The sequence below is a fragment of the Cyanistes caeruleus genome, chromosome 14, assembly GCF_971803275.1.
Source record: "Cyanistes caeruleus chromosome 14, bCyaCae1.hap1.1, whole genome shotgun sequence".
NCBI lineage: Eukaryota > Metazoa > Chordata > Aves > Passeriformes > Paridae > Cyanistes > Cyanistes caeruleus.
Window position 1 is genome coordinate 4403213 of NC_141714.1, and position 21510 is coordinate 4424722.

Below are 21510 nucleotides of genomic sequence, written 5' to 3' on the forward strand. Positions count from 1 at the left end.
TCCTGCCCTAAAGCTGGGGAGAAAGGAGTGATTTAACAAACCCCTGCCTGATCCCTTTCAGATGAGCCCAGGTGAGTGCCCACTGACCAGCTTCAGTCTGTGTTTTCACTCAAGCCTCTCCCTGGCTCTTCTGCCTGGGAAGAGGGGACAGTGTGGACCTGCCATCAGTGGCCTGATGGCTCTGCTGTCCTCTGGGACTGCTCTGGTGTGTCTGCAGGGGAAAGCCCAGCAAAGCAGAATGCCAGACCTGGGGAGAATTCTGAGCCAGGCAAACAATTTCCTAGCTGCAGATGATATCCAGTGTACACGTTTTTGCCTGGCACCATGAACTGCTCTCTCTTAATCAGGGAAGAAGGTGTTGATGTGTATTCTCTCTATACACCCCAAAGCCTCTAGGAATTATAAAAGCCAAGTCTAATAAGGATCCAACCAAAAAAAACAAACAAAAAAAAAAGACCTATAGGAACTGGGTCATTCTCTATACGGGGGTTGAATGTGTTGTCTAAAGCAAAGGCGGCAGCACTTGAGACTCACACACATTCTCTGTGCCTCCAGGCTCGTTATTTTAATCTGCATCACACCATTTGCCATGCTGAACTAACGATGGCACTGAATGGGACCAAACCCACCTATTTATAAAGCTGGATATGGATCAAAAACATGGAAAAGCCAAGAGGTTTTCTAACAACCCCCAGAGCCTGAAAATGTTACTGACAGCAGGCAGTTTAATCAGCGATTTCAGACTCGGTGCTTAGTACCATCTAGAGGGCAAGAAGCACACTGTCAGAATGTTGTTATTTGTACAGGGATATTATCCAGGAGCAGCCAGATGTTCCTGTGTGAGCAGCTGGACTGGTACATACCTCGGAGGATGATGGTGCTGTACTTCACTCATCTCTTAGGTGTGTAAGGGATTTGTAAATATTCTCAAAGGAAATGATTCAAGTAAAATGTTCTTGTTAATGGTTCTGAATCACAGATATTTTTTAAAAAATGCATATCAGAACACAGCACAGAGAATTAAAAGTGGGTTTTTTTCCCCAAATCTAGTTCCCATTTCACTGCCCATCTAGTTTATCTCCCTGCAGACTGCCTGGCTCTCATTTAGCACCAATACTTCCTCCACCTCAAAGCCACTGTGCCCCAGGAAGTCAAAGCAAGCTAAAATACTGTGTGATAAACCGATTTTTCTGCACCCCTCCCACCAGAGCAGTTTGTCTGAGAGTGGCAGATTGTGTTTACTGCCCTTCAGCACCTTCTCAGAGCAAAGCCAGCAGCACCTGCCCTTCTCATTGCCCTCACCCTGAGTGTTTTGCTGTAGCCTCACGGCTGGTGCAAATTTCCTCCAGGAACTTCCCAAGCTCCCGAGAGCACGGCACAGCCATCAGCATCCTGATGTCCCTGCACCCCGAAAATCTGCTCCTCCTCTAATCCATGTCTGCTCTCAAAGTGTTCCCACCAAGGCTCTGTCAGTGACCATGAATAGGAACAAAAGGAACAAAATTTGGGCTACTGCTGGTCCCTGTAATGCTCGGAAGACCAGCAGAAGAGCTGGTGTGCTGGTTTGTGTTGGGGTAGAGTTAATTTCCTTGACAGCAGCTGCTGTGGGGCTGGGTTTGGCTCTGTGCAGGAAACAGGGCTGGTAACACAGGGATGTTTGAGTTATCACTGAGCAGGGATTACACACAGCCAGGCCCTTTCCTGCTCCTCACCCTCACCACTGAGGAGCTCGGGGGGCACAAGGAGCTGGGGGACACGGCCAGGACAGCTGGTCCCAGCTGACCACAGGGGTACCCCAGAGCGTGTGGCACCACCCTCAGCACATAAAGCTGGGGGAGAAGGGAAGGCATTCTGAGTTTGGCTTCCCAAGTCACTGTTACATGTCACAGAGCCCTGCCTTCCTGGAACTCCTGCCTGCCATGGGAGGCACTGGATGAATTCCTTGCTTAGCTTTGCTTGCTTGTGCAGTTTTTACTTTATCTGTTCAGTTGTGTGGCGCTGCTTTGCCAGCTGAGGTTAAACCTCAGTACCTGGCTGTCAGGGGTTAAAGGGTCAAAGGCAGAGGCTGGAAAATCAGCAGGCCTCAAGCAGCAATCCCAAGATAAGTTTTATGTCTCCATGGACTTTGCTGGTTATTGTCAGCTGGAGACAACAACTGGGCACCATGGCTGAGAGCACTTTGAACTCTAATCCCCATGGCGGAGCAGTCGCATTCTCTTGTGGGGATTTCCATCCTCTCCAAGATCTTGGCAACACTACAGAGGACTTGCAGGAGCCCCAGATACAACAGCAGAGCAAGCTGAATAGCTGGGACCCACTGCTGCTTTCATCATGCCCAAAGGAGCTGACAGTCAAATGGAAGTGAGTAATGTTTCAATTTTATCCTCATTTAAAGCACAGTGTCTGGATTCCTGAGTGAAATATCCTAACAAATTCCTCACGTGGGCAGTCACAGTGGGGCTGGGCAGGACACCTATGGCTTTCTGTGGACATGGGAGAAGGCTGCCAGGGAACACAGTAATCTCAGCCTACTTACAGCACCCAAACATACCTAATATACACAAAAACAGTCTGTACGCTTGATAGGAAATTTTTCCAAAGGTTTTTGTGTCGTGTTATGTAATTCCACATCAAGGCACAAGCAGACACCTCATCCCACTGCAGCTGCTGCACAACCTCCCAGGCCAGCTGAGATGGTGCCCTTGCTGTCACCTGTCCCCCACATACAGAATGGATAGAGGGGGTTTTCTGCAGCTGGACTGGTAAAGTTATTAAAAAGCAAACACACCATGCCCAAAGGGGCAGAAATTCCAGTGTTGCCCCTCAAAGATTTGTTTCCCCTGCTGAGGGCTGGTGAGAAGATGAAAGGGCTGGGAACATGCACCAGGTTGATATTTTACAATGCTTTACTAAATCCCACTTCACCTCTTCTTAAGGCAAGACAGATCATTGCTCATACTTTTACCCGGGCTCCTTAGAAAGGCACATTAAAAACGGTGAGTGGAAAGATCAGGAACACGAAGGGAACCAGTCAGGATCTTTTAAAAACAATCTCTAAGTCTGTACTGGTTCCAGTGGAGACTTGACAATACCATTAATTTCCCAGAATTTTTGCCTTTTCCTGACAAATGGTGCGCTTTTCCTTGGTGGCTGTGGTCCAGCAATGTCCTGTAATATTTACAGTGCAAAGGGTGAGCACCATCCCTAAACTTTCTCCCTCTCCTCTCCTGCCCTCCTGTCAGTCTCTCATCCCTTTTCTGCATCAGCTTTCAGCCTCTCTCCCCTTTTTAGCCTCTCTTTTTCAACCTTTCAACTTTTTTGGCATTAATTTTTTTTTTTTTTTCTCAGCCTCTACTTTCTTATCCATCCTCCCACCCTTTCTCTACCTCTGTTTTTCTTTACCTTTTTTTTTACCTCTAATTTTTCCCGGCTCCTACTTTCAGCCACCAAGGCAAAAGGGCAGAGCCCGGTGTTATTTCCATCAAGTGCCATTCATTAACAGAACCGGCTGTGAGGCAGTGAAGTCACAAGGCAACAGAAAGAAATAACAACCCTCAGCCACAGGCTTTTTGCATGAAAATGTGCTCTTGATTAGTGGCTGGTGGTAATTGAGTGGCAATTGTATGCAGGAAAGTGCCAAGAGGGGGACGTGGGCTTCTTGTCTTGATTGACATCGCCATGAAATTTGATGCTGTCAATGTGCTGCTTAAAACTGAGAATGAATTTTGAGAAAATTCATTCTCAGCTTGTGACACACAAAGGTATTCCAGATTTAATTGAACCTCCTCAGAATCAGGTAAGTAAAAAAAAAATATTTTTGGGGCTGTTTGTGTATTTTCAGGTTCTCCTTAGCTGGACAGTAATTTGATTCACAATTTACAGAACTTGATGGAACACAGCACCTTAGGCTATGAGCTTATCCTTTCTGCTTCTCCAGGCCAGCTTGTGCTTGTACGTACCGTAAACCACAGGAAAATTAAATAAAATCCTTTAGATTGAAAGGAAATAATTCAATTTATTGTATTTTGCTTTCAGAATGAAGCATGCCAGCTGTGATGAGGTGCTTTAATTCTGATTAAGGGCATCCACACAAGAGCTGAGACACCCCAATGCCCTTTCACGATCTGTGATTATTTTTATGATCTGTGATCATTTCCCTGAGCATCCTCTGACAGAAGACCTGACTCCCAAGACAGTGCGAATTTGGTTTTCAATGGATGCAACCACACAAGTCTCTCCTTTCATCCCAAGAACCAGATAAACGTCTCACTCTTCAAAGCTCCTTTGCCTGCATGGCAAAGCCGGCTGCTCGTAGACAAATTGTGGCTGAGGAACCTCCTGAGCGAGTTTTTGGCTTTGTTTAACTTAGACTTTGGTGCATTAAGAGCTTCTCCTTAAGCAAGTCCCTGAGGTTATCCTGTTCCAAGAGGCGTTAGTGGAGGTGGACTTTTGTCCTCAGGAACAAAGCGCTGGCTAATCTACAAAGGCACGGTGGAGGCTGAAATCCTGAGGGAAGCAGGTGGGTGTGAAAACACACCTGGCCACCAGCTCAGACAGGGGGAAAAACAATATACCTTTGATTTTACACATAACAAGTTGCCAGTTCCAGGGATTTTTTTTTTTTTTTTTTTTTTTGGTTTTGGGTTTTTGGGGTTTTTTTTTGTTTTTTGTCGGATTTCTCACTCCTCCAAATCGCGTTTCTGTGATGCCAGGAGGAACATGATAGGAAAGCTACTTCCAAATTGCTGTGTAGGGAAGCCCAGGCAGGGTTCATCAATTTAGAGGCATAATTTGCATGTTTATATATACCCTCTGCTGCCTTCAGCCTCAGGGTCCCAGTGCCTGCTTCACAAATAAACTGAGGGGAACCTGGGATGTTGAGGCACAGAAAACTCTCATTCTGTATTCAAGAACAGGGAAGAAAAAAAGGGGATTTAAAACAAGAGTGAAGCAAAAACTTCAAGGTGTGGCCCAGACCAAAGGCCAGGAGTCAGCAGTGAATGGCTGCAGTGATGTGGGTCTGGGACAAGAACGTGTCAACTGGAAATTTGGGAGGTATCCACAAATCCCATCACTTGAACCATCAGGTAGCCACTCACCAGTGAAGTTTTCTTCACTGCTAAGAATAATTTTGTTAAAATGATTGTTCTTTGTTAAGATGAGCAGTGATTAGCAACAAATTAGAAGCAAAGGGCTGTGTTCTTCCTTCCCCATTCCCTGGATGTGTTGTCTTTCACAGCATCTTTAATCTGCTACAGCTACACCAGAAAATGATCAAAATTACCAATATTAATATTCCAGTTCCATCTATGCAAAGCATGGGAATCAATATTTTAATGCAGATGAATTCCTAATTTTACACCGTAAAAAGTGTAAAAGAAAACTTCCTCAAAGTTTGGTTTTATAGTCATTAATTTGCAGGTCTTTGGGGATAATGGCAGCAGCATTTGGGGACCAGGAGAGTTTTAAGAAAATAAAGAAAATGTGGCCAGCCCCCCACCTGGTTTGTGGATGGTTTCTTCTAGTTGAATTCACAAGGACTCCAAGCAAATCAATGTCAAATTCACTGCAGAAGTTTATTATCTCTCAGAAATTCAGGTAACACGAGTAGAAATCGCACAACAGCATGAACATTCTGAAGGAGCTGTCTGTGGCTTATTTTTAATTTTTTTTTTTTTGTCTATTTATATATATATGTGTCAATCTGTCTCCTTCACTTTGTGGGGAAAATAAGAAGCAGAGAGAGAGAGAGTGAAGTCATGGCTTGGTGTCATCATTACCCTGGACTTGCTGGTTGTTGTGTGTCTGACAGAAACACAGAAATGTGAGCAATAATCAATTCCTGCATTTTCTGTGATGAACCACAGAGCCTTCACTTTTTAAGGTATTTATAATACAAGTTAAAATTTGAGTACCATTTCCTTCAAAGTAGTGAAAAGTGATTTGAGATAATTAAATATTAGAAAAAGGACAGGACTATATTGGCCTATTAACAACTGGAGACTGGATAAAAAATTTAGAGTGAGAATAAGCCACTATAAAAATCATAGTGGTGGGATTCTTGGGGGTGTCCTGGTGCAGAGCCAGGCGTCAGGACTTTGTGATTCCCTCTCGGCCCAGGATGTTCTATGATTCAATGATACCCAGGTTTAAAGGTTAACAATCCAGGTTTAAAGGTTAAAAACCTTTAAGCACGATGTTTAATTTCGCTAAAGAAAAATTAATGTGCATGATGCAGTCACATACAAACCGATAATTCACAGAAGACTGGTATTAGACTATAGTTAGTTACATATTTATATACATTTAAGACAGATACATACATATATACGTATATGTATCTATATATATATATATATATATATCAGTATATATTTTGGTATGGAATTGGGTACAAAATCCCGACCATAAATGTAAAAACCCCTCAGGAATTAACCAGCCTGTTAAAATAGCAGCCCTGATCCGAAACCAAAACAACCTTCGAAGGGCACGGCCGGGGCCTCCACAGCGCCGGGCTCGGCACTGCCGGCGGTGCCGGCCCGGCCCGGCCCGGTGCGCGGCGGTGCCGCAGCGGGGCTCGCTGCCACCCGGTGTCACCCGGTACCGCCTCACACGCGGCCCGCCGGGTGACGCCAGCGCAGCGCCGCGCAGGGCGCCGGGGACGGACGCGCGGACGCGGGCACGCCGGCATGCTGAGGTAACGGACGCCGCGGCGCCGCGGGGCTCGCAGGCGGCGGGCCCGGCGGTGAGAGGCGGGCGGGGGGCGCGGGCGCGGCGCCGTGAGGCGGCAGCGGGGCCATCGCCCGCCTCCTTCCCCCCGGCGCGGTGGGCGCCATCATGGCCGCCGGGGGGGCGGCTGCTCCTGCCGCGGCCACGTGGGGCAGGGCCGGCCGCGCGCTCCGGCCGCCGTCGCTCTGGCCAATCGCAGCCCAGGCCGCCACACAGCGACCAATCGCGAGCCGTTTTTTGCCCTAGGCCCCGCCCCCAACGGGGGCCGCGCGCACCGCCCCTCTCCCTCAAGGAGAAGGCGACGCCCCAAATCACGCCCATTACGGCCGCCCCGGCGAGCGGGACCCCGCCCCCTGCGGCAGAGCAGCCAATGGAAAGCGAGAGAGGGCGTGTCCTCGGGGGAGATGCTATAAAGGGTTGGCGCGGCAGGCGGGAAGGGGTAAGATGGCGGCGTAGAGGGGACTGGTGTGACCTGCACCCACCGTGCCGCGTCCTCGCAGGAGGCGGGCGGGTCCCCGCGCGGCAGCCGCGGGCGCTGCGTGGCGGAGCGACGAGGACGAGGAGAAAAAGGGCGCCGCTGCTGCAGCTGCCGCCATGCCCAACATCAAGATCTTCAGCGGGAGCTCGCACCAGGACCTGTCCCAGAAGATCGCCGACCGCCTGGGCCTGGAGCTGGGCAAGGTGGTCACCAAGAAGTTCAGCAACCAGGAGACATGGTGAGGCGGGGCGGGGCGCGGTCGCACTACATCTCCCGGCAGGCCGCGCGGCGCTGCGGCGCTGGGTGCCGCGCGGCCTTGGCGCGGGGGGTGATGGGGGTTGTAGTTCGGGGGCTGTGCGGTCGGGCCCGGCTGGGGAGTAGTGGAGCCCCGCTCGGAGACATCTGCGGAGCGCTCCCGCCGGGCCCCTGCTGCCCCGAAGCCCTCGGGCGCATCGCGCACGTCCCCCCGGGCAGAGCTGGGTCTCGGTGTGGGACGAGGCCGGGCCGCGGTGCGCTCCGGGAGCCATGTGCGGCCCGGGCCGTGCGTTCAGCGGCCCCCGCCTCACGGCGCCGGCCGCACGCGGGCTTCCACCGCCGCCTTTGGGGCTTCCCCCGGACCCGGGGCCGCACGGGGCTCCTGAAATTGGAGGATTTGTGTGACCTGGTCGCTGTGGCGAGCGTTGGAGCGGTGAAATTCGCCACCCGGACCTTGCCCCTTCCACCTCAAATCCGCGAGCTGATGGGACGGCACCTCTCGGAGTTACACCTACACTGATTAGGCTTTTTCATGCTTAAATCTAAACTCTGATGACTTGAGGCTTGGTAATTTTGTGATTAGAATGCAGTATGTACCTTCAAACTTCTCTGAGGAGCGTCAGAGTCTTAGAAAGTGTTGATAGAATTCTTAAGGAAAGAGAAGAGGCTCACACCTCCGTGCATCCCACGGTGCGTTTGCGGTCGTGCAGTCTGTTTCCCTCAAGCTTTGAAACCTAACATTCGCCTTGTTCCATGTATCTGTGCTTTAAAAATCTTGCTGCCGTCCTACGTAAATCTAAAAAGGACGATTAAAGTTGTTCAGAGCTACTGAAGCTCGCTTCACCACGGAGTATAACACGAAGAACCTTGATTGCTCCAACCCACTTCTCCTGGCAACAGTATTTTTTTTCCAAGAAAATCCAGGATATACACGTGATGTACGATATTATGTTTCTCTTTCCATGGGTTTTGATTGTAAAACCTCAGAGGTAGTACAAAGAGTTGTAAAGGAGTTACAAAAAGTTCTGTTTGATTTACCGCCCCTACGCTTTTCTCATTGTTCTTTATTAACTGCTCTTACACATCTAGTTGGCTGGCCAGCAGGTTTCCTATGTCAGCAGGTAATGTGACTTAAAGACGTAAAAGACATCTTATTTACCCCAATAAACTGACAGCAGGTGCTTCCCCAAAAGAGTAAGACAGTTTCAACAGAATAATTCATAGGCTTTTTTGTACCATAAGTATCATAAGTCACCTTAATATTGGAGATGACACTTGTGACACTTCCACAACAGAGTTCTCATTGACTGAAGCTCTCCCCAAGAGATGGATGCGTCCTGTAAGTCAGTGGGCAGCAAAGATGACAGCAGCTCAGGTGATGGATATTGAGCAGTAAAGCTATAAACAGAGAACAGTCATCAAAAAAAGTTTGAAGAAGAGATCAGAAAGGTCAGAGAAGGAAATACTAGAATTAAAACTCTGCCCTGAGGGGGTCTGTAAGTGAAGTGGTTTGTTTCCCACCCTTTCTGGTGTCTCCATACGTGTACTGGAACTGGCATTTTGCTGCTGGCAAACAGAACCTTTGGCTTGTATTCAGGCCCTCCATCAGCAGGGATTAGTGTGTATTGCATCCAGGAGGAAATTAACCCCAAAAGCCTTTCCAGAGTGAAACGCTGGAGTGCTCCTCTGCTGGAGCCACTGAATGGCTGTTGTGACTCTCAATCTGATAATTGGCTGTGGTGTTGCTTTGGTAGCAGTTTGACCCCACTCTGTCTGGTGGCTGGGCATGGTCCTTGCTCCTTTGTTCACTGCTGCTTTTAGAGGTGGCTGTGCTTTTGATTCCAGGGGAACAAGGCCTGCTCCTGGGTGTGTTTACATGCTCAACTCGTGTTAAGATCAAGAGCACAGGCTGAGTGCTTTTAGCCTTTCAGGCTGGACCATTAAATCTGATCAGTGAGCTCTGTAAAATAGCCACTGAGCAAATACACAGCAGTATTCCTGCTCAACAGCTTTGATTATACGGCACTGTCACCTACAGACCCTTGGGAGTGCCGTGCCTTGGTTGCTTTGCAGGCTCAGGGTAATGGCTGTGCTTTAATTTGTGTTTGGCTACAACTCTTTTCATCTGTTTCCAGCGTGGAAATAGGCGAGAGTGTTCGTGGTGAGGATGTCTACATTGTGCAGAGTGGCTGTGGGGAAATCAATGACAATCTGATGGAGCTCCTCATCATGATAAATGCCTGCAAGATTGCCTCAGCCAGCAGAGTCACAGCTGTCATCCCCTGCTTCCCTTACGCCCGGCAGGACAAAAAGGACAAGGTAAGGGATGTGGTAGAGGTTTCTGCAGGGGAGTTGAATGCATACCTTGAAAGTTCTGCTGAAGAGGATTTAAATGAAGTTTTGTTGCCTCCTCTGAATATCCAAACTCTCTTCATTTTGGGACATGGGACTGCAAAATGATCTTTTCATAAAGATCTAGTTCTTCTTGAAAATATGCTAAAGTCTAATCACTAGCTGATGAAAAGATGCAATGTTAATGAGTGCTCCTTTTAGTAACTGCTTCTGAATCACTGCCTGGAAGCAGAAGGCTGACATCTTGATGAAGGAGTTGAACTTGTCTTATACTGTCTTTTTTTTCCTGTACCAGAGTCGAGCTCCAATCTCTGCCAAGTTGGTTGCAAACATGCTGTCTGTGGCAGGTGCAGATCATATAATCACCATGGACCTGCATGCATCTCAGATTCAGGTAGGAGCAAAAATCAGGAAAGGAGTTAACCAGTTCCAGTCTGAGCCTCTTGACTGCTTTGGAAGCTTTCCAGTCATCTGCTTTTTTGGAGATACTGCAGTGATCAAGACTTGGGTATTTAGGACTGGATGGGGAGGTGGGTAACAGGTTAAACTGTAAATGAAAGCATAGTTTTTCTTCATCAGACTGATTGTGTTGTCTTGTGTAAATGATGCTACAGCTTTGTTACCACATGGTGACACTTCATTCTTCACTAGACCTTGGAGGAATGTGAGATGGGGAGTATCCTTAAATTCTGGGCAGAGCTTTCAGATGCTTGGTGTGTTGTCTTGGAGAAGTGAGCAGTTAGTTCTGCCCTCAGGTGTCCTGGCACAGCTCCATTTGTGGGTTTTGTTGGCCAGGACAGTGATCTGATTGCTTGTCTCTGGCAAGATGGGCAATCCCACTTGTATCCATTCAGTGCCACCCTCCCACACAAGCTGGTCTTGTTTCTCTCCAATGCTGGTAGTGAATTGAAAATCATTCATAGGCTTTGTTGGCTTATGAACAAAATATCTCACAGAGCAACCAAAGTCTTGACCTATGCTATGTAAGAAAACTGGCAAGAACATTTGCCAGGGAGAGGAGGGGCTGCAAGCTCAATTTGATTTTGTTTCTCTCCACCCTGACCAAGTGCTCAAGACCAAGAAACCTACTCAGTGCAGCTGAGAGGGGTGTGGCAAAGGGAAGGATGTCTCTTATTGCTTCAAAGGGTAAGGTAGCTACTGCCTGGTGAAGTAAATGGGCTGGCTTTTGTTTTAACAGTTGGAAGTGCAGTCATTCACACTTCAGTATGATTGGCCCAGAAATACTGTCTCAGATGAAAAACATCTGTGGGGGCACAGCTGAGAAGGCTCTCAGAAAGAATATGAAATAACTGAGCCCAAGGGGGTCCCCCTCTTCCTTAAGGGCTTGGAATTGGTGTGTGCCATAGGGCTGACCTTGCACCAGCAGCAGTGGTGAGATTTAATAGGATCATTTGTGCACATGTGCTTCCAGCATCTGGCTGGTTTCAGCCTGGTTCTTGTAGCTGCTGTGTTGCTGAGCACAAAAGGAGTGATGGTGAGAAGGGTCTGTTACCCTGTACCTTGGAGGATTCCTCAGGAGTAGCTGCCCCTCTTCTGCCTGTTACTCCAGGGTTAACTTCTGGCATTTAGTGACCTATGAGATTTGGAGAACTCTGCAGGGTCACTGTAAAGTTACAGAACCAGCTGCATTAGTTTAAGGACAGATGTTACTCAAGCCTGTTTTGTAGATGTGAACAGTTTAGGTAATGAGCTTTGAAGACTGACTGTAAACAGGCAGCCAGCTGCTCTGGAAATGAGTGCATTTGCTGCAGGCTTTCTGCAGCCCCCAGGACAGAACTGGTTTCATTTTGTGGAGGTGTTAGATGTAAAGTGTTATTTATGCTGCTGAGCTATTTCTGGCTCTGAAGACTTCTTACATTACTATTCTGTGTATCCCAAAGACTACTGCCCTTACATCAAGGGAAGTAAAAAGGAAAGCTGAAAGCTGTGGAAAGGTGATGACTGTATGCCTGATGATATAAAATGCTTCTTATAACTGTTTCTGGAATGGGACTTTCAGCTATATCTGTTCCTGTTGTCTTCCTGGCAGGGTTTTTTTGATATCCCTGTTGATAATTTATATGCCGAGCCTGCTGTACTGAAATGGATCAAAGAGAATATTCCAGAGTGGAAGAACTGCACCATTGTTTCACCAGATGCTGGTGGAGCCAAGAGGTGAGCTGTCACACAGCAGCTTGAGATGCTGCTTCTGTGTTTACTTCAATGTGACCCTATTTTTAAAGCCTGTTCCTTCTGTCAGTCTGCCTTCTCTCAGACAGTCTGGGACAGCTGGTGAAGAGCGGTCAGATATTCTTCCTAGGGAATGTTTAGAAGGTTTCTTGGGCTACATGGAGGATTAAATAGCTGCTGGAATCACAGCTGCATAGGTAGGAAATGCACAGCAGCTACATCCCTTGGACTAAACCAGTTTGTACAAGGGTATTTATGCCAATTGAAGGAGGAAACAGTGTAGCTTACACACCTATGCCAGGGCAAGCTTACTGCTGATGGTTAGTGATACATATTTATCCGTGCTGCTTTCTTTGCAGAATTCAACTTAGTCTGTTGAGGCATTTTCTTACTTTATTACCCTGAATTTGAATATGTAGCTGTGATTTAAGCCTGCTGCCACTCTTCATCTTCTCTGAGAATGAGGAAGATAGATGGTTCTTTTCCAAAAAGCAGCAGCATAAGTTATAACACATTTCTATTTTGATAGCCTGACAATCTCCCATCTCCTTGCAGACAAACATGTCAATTTGTGGGCAGCTCAGAATGTTCTCAGGTGCTTTTTAGGAGGAACTAGGCTGTTCCTTGATGATTCTGTCTGAGGGCTACATGTGAACTGTAAAGGGACACAGATGTATTCTTTAATCCAGGACTGTCACACCAAAACATTGGTGTTTGCCAATCTGATTCACGTGCCTCGGAGTGTTTTAAGTGATGTTCCAAACAGCCAAGAGACACTGACACTGTAGGTCACTGTATGTCTTCTCTAGCTCTGCTATGGTCCACAGACTGGGCAAAACCTTCTGTATATTCAGCTATTTCTGTAGCTTGTTGCATAACACGGTACATGAATTGCCAAACCAGCCAGATATAATCTGAGTCATGAAAAATCTGCTCAAAAGCCTCTTGTACTGAAATATGTCGATCTTGGCTGGTGCAGTATTTTATGGAGATATGCAAAGCCAAATACTTCAGTTTAGGAAGTTATCTAGGACCACCAGAATGGTAAGTCTGGTCCAGTGGGACTAAGAGTCTACTTACCTCAAGTGTAAAATTTCTTGGGGGCATGTGTGTTTTACTCCTTCTGCTCTTACTGCTTTTTAATTCTTTACTATTCATCAGTATCCATATATAAAGCTAAGATCCCTCTAGTAAGGTTGTTTTGCAGTCACTTCAATGGAAATATATGTGAGGTGGTGTATTTGAATTTCCTGGGTGTGTAATCCTGTCACAATCTATGCTAGTGCTTTTGTGCATGATGACTGAGTGCTTGCAAGAGTGACAGTAAAGCCCTGTCAGAGCACAACTTAAGCCTTTCTAGAGTAATGTTACAAGGATGACAACTTTCCAAGTGTTTGCATCACTTCAAGTGTGCTGACCTTGCTGGTTTAAGGTTTGTTTTCAGCTTAAATGCAAATTAGTTTACAGTGGTCATGATGAAAGATGAGATCTATTTGCTGTCACTGAGAGAGATTAGATCAGAGGTTGCAGTTTAGCTGCCTGAAGGGGAAACTAAGGTGGCAGAGTGCCCTCTATTAATTGCTTGGGAGCAGTAGCAGATGTGGTGACAGCTCCTCTTAGAGCAGAGTGCTTGATATTGAGAGAGCTTTGACTGAAGCTGCTGTGTGGAGTTAAGTGTTGTTTGGAAACTGTTCTCTCCTCAGAGTGACCTCCATTGCAGATCGGTTGAATGTAGACTTTGCCCTCATTCACAAGGAGCGCAAGAAGGCCAACGAGGTCGATCGCATGGTGCTGGTGGGGGACGTCAAGGACAGAGTGGCCATCCTGGTCGATGACATGGCAGACACGTGTGGCACCATCTGCCACGCTGCAGACAAGTGAGTGGGGCTGACTGCTGCCTTCCTAACCCAGGCACCTGCTCTTAGTGAACACTGGGTAATGGGTTAAGCAGATTATTTGCATGACAAGTTTCACAAGACTCATGCAGTTTTTTGATTATTCATGTCAAAAAAAGAAGGAAAACCCAGTAAAAGTTCTCACAGTGGGAATAGGTAGAAGACCATTGTGGGGTTTTTTTCCCTGCATTGAAAATGGGCCATCACTGACCATGCCAGGTAGACCTAAGTGTTGTCTCGTCCATCAGCTAGTTTTGTATTAGAAATAACCTTTCCAAACTTTGATATCATTCATGCCTTTTACACTAGAAACACCAATATATACAAGGTGGCTAACTGTTAAATACAGTATTAAATATTAGCTCAGTATTTCATACTGTATTAAATGCAGTATTAAAGTATTAACACAGTATTAAATATCTGCTACCTTGTGTAAGCAAAAATTACAGAAGGTGATTTGTATGATCTGTTCCAAATATTCCAGAGCCAAGAACAATGGGTTTTTTTCAGTGTGTGCTTTGCCTGTGGTGGATTTCCTGGTACTTGTAAAACTTGTTTTTTCCCCAAGCGTATAGAAGAGGGTGAATCAAAGGTAGCCTGTTCCCTAAACACATGGTGCTGTCTCTTGTCATGCTTACCATGTTCCCTGCACTAATGTCAGCTTAATACTTGCTGAGAATTACTCATCCTTCTCCTTTACTCCCCCCTTGCAGACTTGTGTCAGCTGGAGCCACCAAAGTTTATGCCATCTTAACCCATGGGATCTTTTCTGGGCCAGCAATTTCCCGTATCAACAATGCCTGTTTTGAGGCAGTTGTAGTCACAAACACAATACCCCAGGAGGACAAGATGAAGCAGTGCCCTAAAATCCAGGTGAGCATCTATTTTCTGTCGCTGCTGGGAGGTGGTAGCCTTATCTGTTCACTGTTGAGGGTGAAAACACCACAATACTGTATAGTGCTGACAGTGGTTCTGACATCAGTGTTGCCTACTTCTCTTGGCCCTATTGCTGTGGGGTAACAGACATGTTACACTGATACAAAGCAGCTTCTGTTCCAGCTCATCTCAAACAGTTCAGTAAAGGATTTTTTTTTAAGGCTTGTTTTACCTAGATCAGGTGTCTGATTTAATGGGGCCACAGTGTAGGCAAGTAGTTGGATGTGTGCCCTTTGGAGGAGTGATGTGCTGATGATGTGCAATGCTGAAACAGAGGTAGGCAGGAACTTCTGATGTTGGTGCTGACAGCTTTGTTTCATGTGTCAATTTATGCCCAGCCTTTGCCATCCATATGAAAACTAAAAGCAGATAATGAGCCCCCAGAATCTGCTGTTTAGCCAGTTCTCAATCCACTGATCCAGTGTACACTTCTTGAGTTTTCCTGTGAGGATTTCATGACTGACAGTCTCAGAAGCCATGTTGAAGTGACAATATCCACTGCTCCCCCCTCACCCATCCAAGTAGTTGCTTCCTCATGGAAGGTGATCGGGTTGGTCAAGCATGATTTGCCTTTGGTGAATCCACGCTCACTGTTCCTGATCATGTTCTTGTCATCCATGTGCATAGAGATGGCCTCCAGAGTGAAGTGCTCTATCACCTGTCCAGGGCTTGATGTGAGGCTGACTGGACAGTAATTCTGGATTGTATTTGCTTTCTTCCAGTCCTTGGGCACCTGTGCTGATCTCGAGGACCTTTCAAAATGGATCATGAGTGCCTGGCTGTGATGTCTGCCAGCTCTCTCAGTACTCAAATGTATCCCATCAGTGCCCATGGACTTGTGGATATCAATCTGGCCAAATGTCCGCTAACCCAATCCTCCCTAAGGAAAAGTCTTCCTTCCAATATTGGCTTACCCTGGTCTCTTGCTTGTCAGTGCAGACTGATGCAAAGCAGGTGATCACTAACTGCATTCTCTGCATCCTTTGTCACCAGGGTCCCCCTTCCCTTTAGTAACAGGCCCACATTATTCTTAAGTTTTTTCCAAATTTATCTATAACAAAAGGAAAGCATTCTTGTTGTCCCTGACATCCTTTGCCAGATTTAATTCCAGATGGGCCTTGGCTTCACAGCAGCAATATCTAGGATACAGGCATTTGGGGAAGTTCTGGCACTACTCACACTCAGCCAATACTGTGGTGTGAGTGTGGAAACTTCCCCACTGCTGGGCTGCTGGTGAAAGGGAAGCTGAACTGGTTGAAGCTGCAGTCAATTTTAAGCTGCTTTTGGAAATATGTTATGAGCTCATTGCAAGCTGCTGTTGGGTTGCATTTCTTTCAGCCCTAACTTCTGGATGATACTCCTGCAACATCTAAAACATGTCTGGTGCTGCACCTTGTTTCCAGGCTCCACACAGCAGCTGCTGTAGGCAAAATGTTAAGCTGGCAATCTCTGTGTAAGTAGCTGTAGCCAGAGATTGCAGTGGAGCACTTTTCTAGGCTCTCCTTTGATACCTCACATTTACACACTGATGGTTGATGTTGAGGAGCACAGAGCTAAAGGATTTGTCACAAGGCTCAGGCTTTACTCTGCAGCTTGTTGATTTTTTCTTTCCTTCAGAGACAAACTATCTAGAAGATAAAAAATATTAAGTATGGTTTTCACTTGGATTCTTTAATGCACCATGAATATGGTGATTCTTACTAGACTGGATATATTGAAATGCTGTAGCTGTGGGGATTCAGAGCTGGGATTTGGCTGAGACTCGACTTTTCCTCCGGGTACCTGTCTGACCCCACCAGATGGAGCCAGCACAACGCCCGGGAGCTGAGCTGCAGTACAGCAGCTTCATCTCTCAGACTGCTGGCAGCAGTGGTAAAGCCTCTTGGCTCGGGGGAAGTGATTTCATCTTGATTTAGACCGCCCTAATGTCTCTGCACAAAGTGAATAAGAGTCTTGTGGTAAACAGATTGAGCCTAGGGAGTCTGAGCAAAGCAAGGTGACAGGAGACTGTAGCTTTGACAGACCAGCTAGAATATTTGTAGTGCTATTTGTAGGGTTATATGTAATTAAATCCTAATCCTGTGTAGAAGTAATTTGTCTGCATCTGGCATGTTGTAAATGTGGGGGGTGAGTTTATTTTTTAGGTTCTCCCTGACTTCCCAGCTGTTCTTTCAGGCTTGATGCCTTTTCTCAATGATGCTGATACATCTTTCTTCCCTTCCAGGTGATTGACATCTCAATGATCCTTGCAGAGGCCATCAGGAGGACTCATAATGGGGAATCTGTTTCCTACCTATTCAGCCATGTCCCTTTATAACAACAGATGTCAGCTGCTGCTTGTATGGCTTTTTTTTTTTAAACCAAAAGTTGTTCAGCTTGTTGTAAAGTTCAGTAGAAGACTCTGCTTGTTCCAGTGCAGTTCTCCACAGCTCCTGCTTAAATCAGGCTTACTGGCTCTGTTCCCAACACTGGGAGGCTGGAGGGGGAAAGCTCATCTCTGTAACAGCCAACTCCACCAGCACCCCTGTGCATGGAGCTGAGCAGTAGCACTGACTCAATTCTGCAGGTCTGTGGAGAGCAGGACTGACACATGGCTAATTGCCACAATTATTTTGAGGGGGGAGGGAGAGGGTTTGTCTGTGGGCAGGGTTAGGTGATCTGGTATGCGCACCCTAAATTGTTTGGGAAGTAGAGCTCCCTAGGACATGTTGATCTGGATCCACAGCAAGAGCCCAAGAGACTGCTGGCTGTCTTACCACTCTATACCTGAGAGAGCCCTTGGAGAGTGGTGGGGAAGGCTTGTGTCTTGGCCAAGCTTGACCCTTGGTGAAGCCCTGGGGGACATCTAGGAGGTGGTTCTGCTACAGCTTCCTTCCAGGAAAGGAGATCAGTGTAGCTTGCAAACTTGAATTCCTCTTAATTGTTGATGAAATTAAATGCCCTTTAGTGCACTACACAGCAAAGTGAGGGTGAGAGCAGAGTCTGTAGTGCTGTGTTAGCTTAGTGGGGAAGGTGCATCCTGGATAAGTGTTCTTTTCTGAAAACTATGACCTAGAGAACTTGTGGTGGTTGTGTGCTTTGGTTCCTAGTGCAGGCTAAAACCAGCTTCTCAATTTCACAGCTTCCTGTTAGCCTTGCTAGCTGACTAGAGGACTGCTGTCATGTACTGCAGCTGCACCTTGACCTGCTGTGCAACCCCCTGACCCTTTTTTTTTTACCAGTACAGTAGTAAACAGAGCCTCTTTATCCAACAGCAGCAGGGTTGTTGCATCAAGCAAGTGCCTGCTCAGACACTGGGGTAACCTGAAACACAGCAGCTTTGTGTCCAGCTGGCTCAGCCTCTCATTCATTGCCTGCTACAGTCCTGTTATCCTGGAAGTTACTGACACATTGTCCTGCTCTTTCCTTGAAAGCATTGCTTCTTGCAGAATACCTTAAGTCAAGGAAAACTGCAGGTTGCAGGACAAAACCTGAAGGAACTCTTGGAGTGGGTCTGATGCTTCTCAGGAGTGTTCATGGCAATGGGTTGAAGAAGCTGGTGATACATAATGCTGGGAAAACTGCAGATTTAACACCAACCTAACAGGCCACAAAGTGCCTGAAAGAGAAATACCAAAACCAGAGCTCACTGAGGCTCTTGGATGTAATAAGTATCATCTGAAACTTGAATACTTAAAAAATGTACCAGACAATCGTAAGGTAAACTGCTAAGTCTCTCTTGAACTCTTACGGTTTATAGACCAAACTGTTTTATTCTGGTTTCGTTTTGGTGGGGTTTTTTTTTTGTTTCTTTTTGGTTGGGTTTTTGATTTTTTTTTTTTATAAGCACTCCTCTTTTATTTGTTTTTGAGCTGGAGGAAGGGAAAAAGGGAAAAGAAGGAACTTGAAATTACTTTCTAGACTAACCAGCATGGCTTTAAGAGGCTGGGGGCTGGGGTATAAGTGAAACTAACTGAAAGATGTGGTTAAAATATAAGGAAGTACTTCTTTAGTTGTGCCTTTTACTGAAGACTTCTCTCCCTTCCTAAACTCCTGTCCTGTGGCAACATTAACACTTCTATTAGTGTAGAGCTTTTCTTTTTGTATAAGAATTGGTGTTTGTCTGGAAACTGTGCATCTCTTGCTTCTTTGCTTTGCACCCTGCACTGAGCTCTCCTGAGAGTCTGTGATCCCACCTCCTGCTGCAATCCTGCTGCTGCTCTGAGAGCCAAAAGCCAGGACATCAGAGCAGTGCTGGGAGGATTTTCAGCAGCATTTGTGTCTAAAGTTAAGACCTGATGAAGGAATTAAACTTTTATCTAAAAACCACGGCCTCTGCCTGTAAGTGCTTCTAAATATCTTAAGTGACATGAAACTTCTGAGTTGGGTCATTTTAAGGGCAGATCATGAAGTAATTTTTATTTAGAGGGGACCTTGGAAGGTCATCTGGTTTAATGCTTGTGCATGTGGCCAGCTGTGAGGTTCAGCTTGGCTCTGCTCACATTGCATGGAAGGAGAAGCATGGGACCAAGCACTGAGCAATTGCTTTTGTCCATGTTTGATTTCCTGGACTGAATTGTTAGAGGTGTTAGTGTGGCTTCTCTAGTACTGTTCAATTATGTATCTGAGCATATTTGTTTACATAATGTTCAGGTGGGGGAAGCTTGAATATTTTAACAAGTACAAATGAAGAATTTGTAAGTGTCTCACACAAAGCTGATGATCAGAGACAGTAGGATTATGTCCTGAGGAACACTTGTTCTGACTAAAGCCTGATCCTTTCTCATTGTGTGTTGCAGATGGGAAAGTATAAATGAAGTCAGAAGCATGAGATTGGCAGGCCTAGAGAAAGGTCCTTGGCATTACAAATAGACTTCCAGGCCTAGACTGAGCATGGCCATGGCCTCAGGCAGACAGGATCACAATTGTCATCCACTTGTTAAAATGTCTTGCAGTACTGGCCAGTGAATAAATGAAAAAAAGTTGGGTTTTTTTCCCTGCAGATAGCAGAGGGTGGGTGCTGTTGGTCTTGTCATGATTATGTAGCAGATTTCACCTTTCTTTGATAAAAAAAGAGCGTTACAGCAATTTGTACAGCTGGAGACCATTGCTATTAGTGAGTATATAATGTTAGTTACTTTAATAAAACCAGGGTTTCAAGATGGGAGAGGGCGCAGACAATACGGTGCAATTGCTTAATGCTTAAATTGCAATTGCAGTGCTTAAATGCACAGGCATTGTATCTCTTAAAAAGAATGGGAGATACTTCGTTGGGACAGTTCTCATACCTGAGTATTTACAGTCCTGAAAACTTCAGAAGGGATGGAGATTTCACCAAAATCTGAAGGTGAGTTGTGGGGTGTGTTAGACCTTTCCTCACAGTTGCCTGACTACTGTGCAAAACAAGTTATTTTCCAGGAGAAAATCTCAACTGTGTCATTTGCTGTGCCCCTGCAGTTGGAGGTCTGGAGGAGCAGGGGATAGGGCTCCAGCAGCTCCCTTTGCCACAGGCACAGCCAGAGTGTGGCTGCAGGTGTGTGAGGATGCTGGTATTGGTGCCAGGAGCCACCTCCTGCCTGTCTGCTGTTAATTCAACAGGAACAAGGAACACATCAATCACCTGCCTGGGTACCTGAAACTAATGCACAGGGTGGGAGCTGAGCTTACCAGGTGTGCAGGACACAGCAGGATGTGTCTGCTGTTTAAAGCACAATAAGACACACCTCAAAATAATTTGCTGGCATCTCCTTCCTGCCTTACTGATGTAAGGAGGTCTCTTGGAGTTTTGGTGTTTCTGTCATCTAAAGAAAGCAGTACCTTGTCTTGCTGCTGTCTGGCAAGGGGAAAATGGTGTTAGCAAGCCCTTCTGCAAACTGCAGCAACATCCACAGGAGGAATGAGCTGTCCTGTAAGACACAGTAGCCCCGGTGTGCTGCTGCCTTCCCAGGACTGTCTGCTCCTGCCATGATGTGAAGGTTGTGGCAGGAGGCTGGGGTGAAAACGGGAGAAAGTGCTGTCACCCCGGGGAGTGGCTCAGCCTGGCAGCTGTCATGGTGGTGCCTGCAGGCAGATGGGTCAGGAGGCTGAGAAAAGCCCCTGGTCAGAGAGAGCTTCCTGCCTCTTTCCTGTACAGGAGAATAAGGCATTCCTGGAAATGGCTATCAGAGAGGTTGTATCAGCCCTGGCAGCCGTGTTCCAAGTGAGATTTAAAACCCATCTAAAATGGCTGGCAGTCAGTCTGTGCTATTTCAGGTCAGGGCTGTTTTTGCTTTCTCCCTATCTGTTGATGTCTCAGTTCTTTTGTTATAAATTATTGAAAGCAGAAATGCCAAAAGACGTAAGAAAGAAGCTGGTTGTGCAGTTACGGGAGGCTTTGCTAATTTGTCAGGGGGAAAAGCTCTTGCTGGGATATAAGCTCCTTTCTTGTTCTTTGTGCAAGATGGGTTTTAGCAGCTCCCCAGCAGCAGCCCCACCTCTCCCCTGCTGGCAGTTCACAGGGTTGGCTTTAAAGCTGCTCTGGCCGCGGTTTGTACGAGTGTGGTGGCGCCTGTGGCTTGAGGAAGGGGGAGCTCCCCTTCCCCTGCCTGCGTGGCCACCATGGTGGCTTTGTGCCCAGACAAAGACCCGGGGGTTACAAAGTGCTGCAGCATCAGCCCAGGGGCTGTGCCTTGCCAGTGGTGGGCAGAGCTGGTCGTC

The 21510-nt window shown here is 46.7% G+C and overlaps 1 protein-coding gene across 33 annotated transcripts; it reads left to right on the plus strand.

Moving 5' to 3' along the window:
• The first annotated feature begins 1853 nt into the window (after positions 1-1853).
• On the plus strand, positions 1854-19140 carry PRPS1 (phosphoribosyl pyrophosphate synthetase 1). 33 transcript variants are annotated; one of them, XM_086850814.1, is made up of 13 exons: positions 3600-3761; positions 3842-3951; positions 4036-4519; positions 4912-5087; positions 5526-5598; positions 5735-5884; positions 7230-7445; positions 9598-9781; positions 10110-10208; positions 11865-11989; positions 13708-13881; positions 14613-14772; positions 17060-19140. In XM_086850814.1, the coding sequence occupies exons 7-13, from the start codon at positions 7324-7326 to the stop codon at positions 17150-17152; spliced, it is 957 nt and encodes a 318-aa protein (XP_086706940.1). In that variant the 5' UTR covers positions 3600-3761; positions 3842-3951; positions 4036-4519; positions 4912-5087; positions 5526-5598; positions 5735-5884; positions 7230-7323; the 3' UTR covers positions 17153-19140. The 33 variants fall into 33 exon arrangements, with proteins under 33 accessions (XP_086706939.1, XP_086706912.1, XP_086706916.1 ...); XM_086850795.1 differs by having other exon boundaries at positions 5738-5824; XM_086850786.1 differs by lacking the exon at positions 4912-5087 and having other exon boundaries at positions 3527-3761; positions 5408-5598; positions 5735-5824.
• The last annotated feature ends 2370 nt before the right edge of the window (positions 19141-21510 follow it).

What these genes read in the sequence shown, in the direction of transcription:
- PRPS1 (XM_086850798.1), top strand. Translation starts at nt 3,689, where the DNA reads ATGCTGTCAATGTGCTGCTTAAAACTGAGAATGAATTTTGAGAAAATT. An exon ending in TTGAACCTCCTCAGAATCAG is followed by an intron (nt 3,797 to 5,407) that starts GTAAGTAAAAAA and finishes TTGGTTTTATAG; the next exon opens with TCATTAATTTGCAGGTCTTT. An exon ending in AGCAGTGCCCTAAAATCCAG is followed by an intron (nt 14,773 to 17,059) that starts GTGAGCATCTAT and finishes CTTCCCTTCCAG; the next exon opens with GTGATTGACATCTCAATGAT.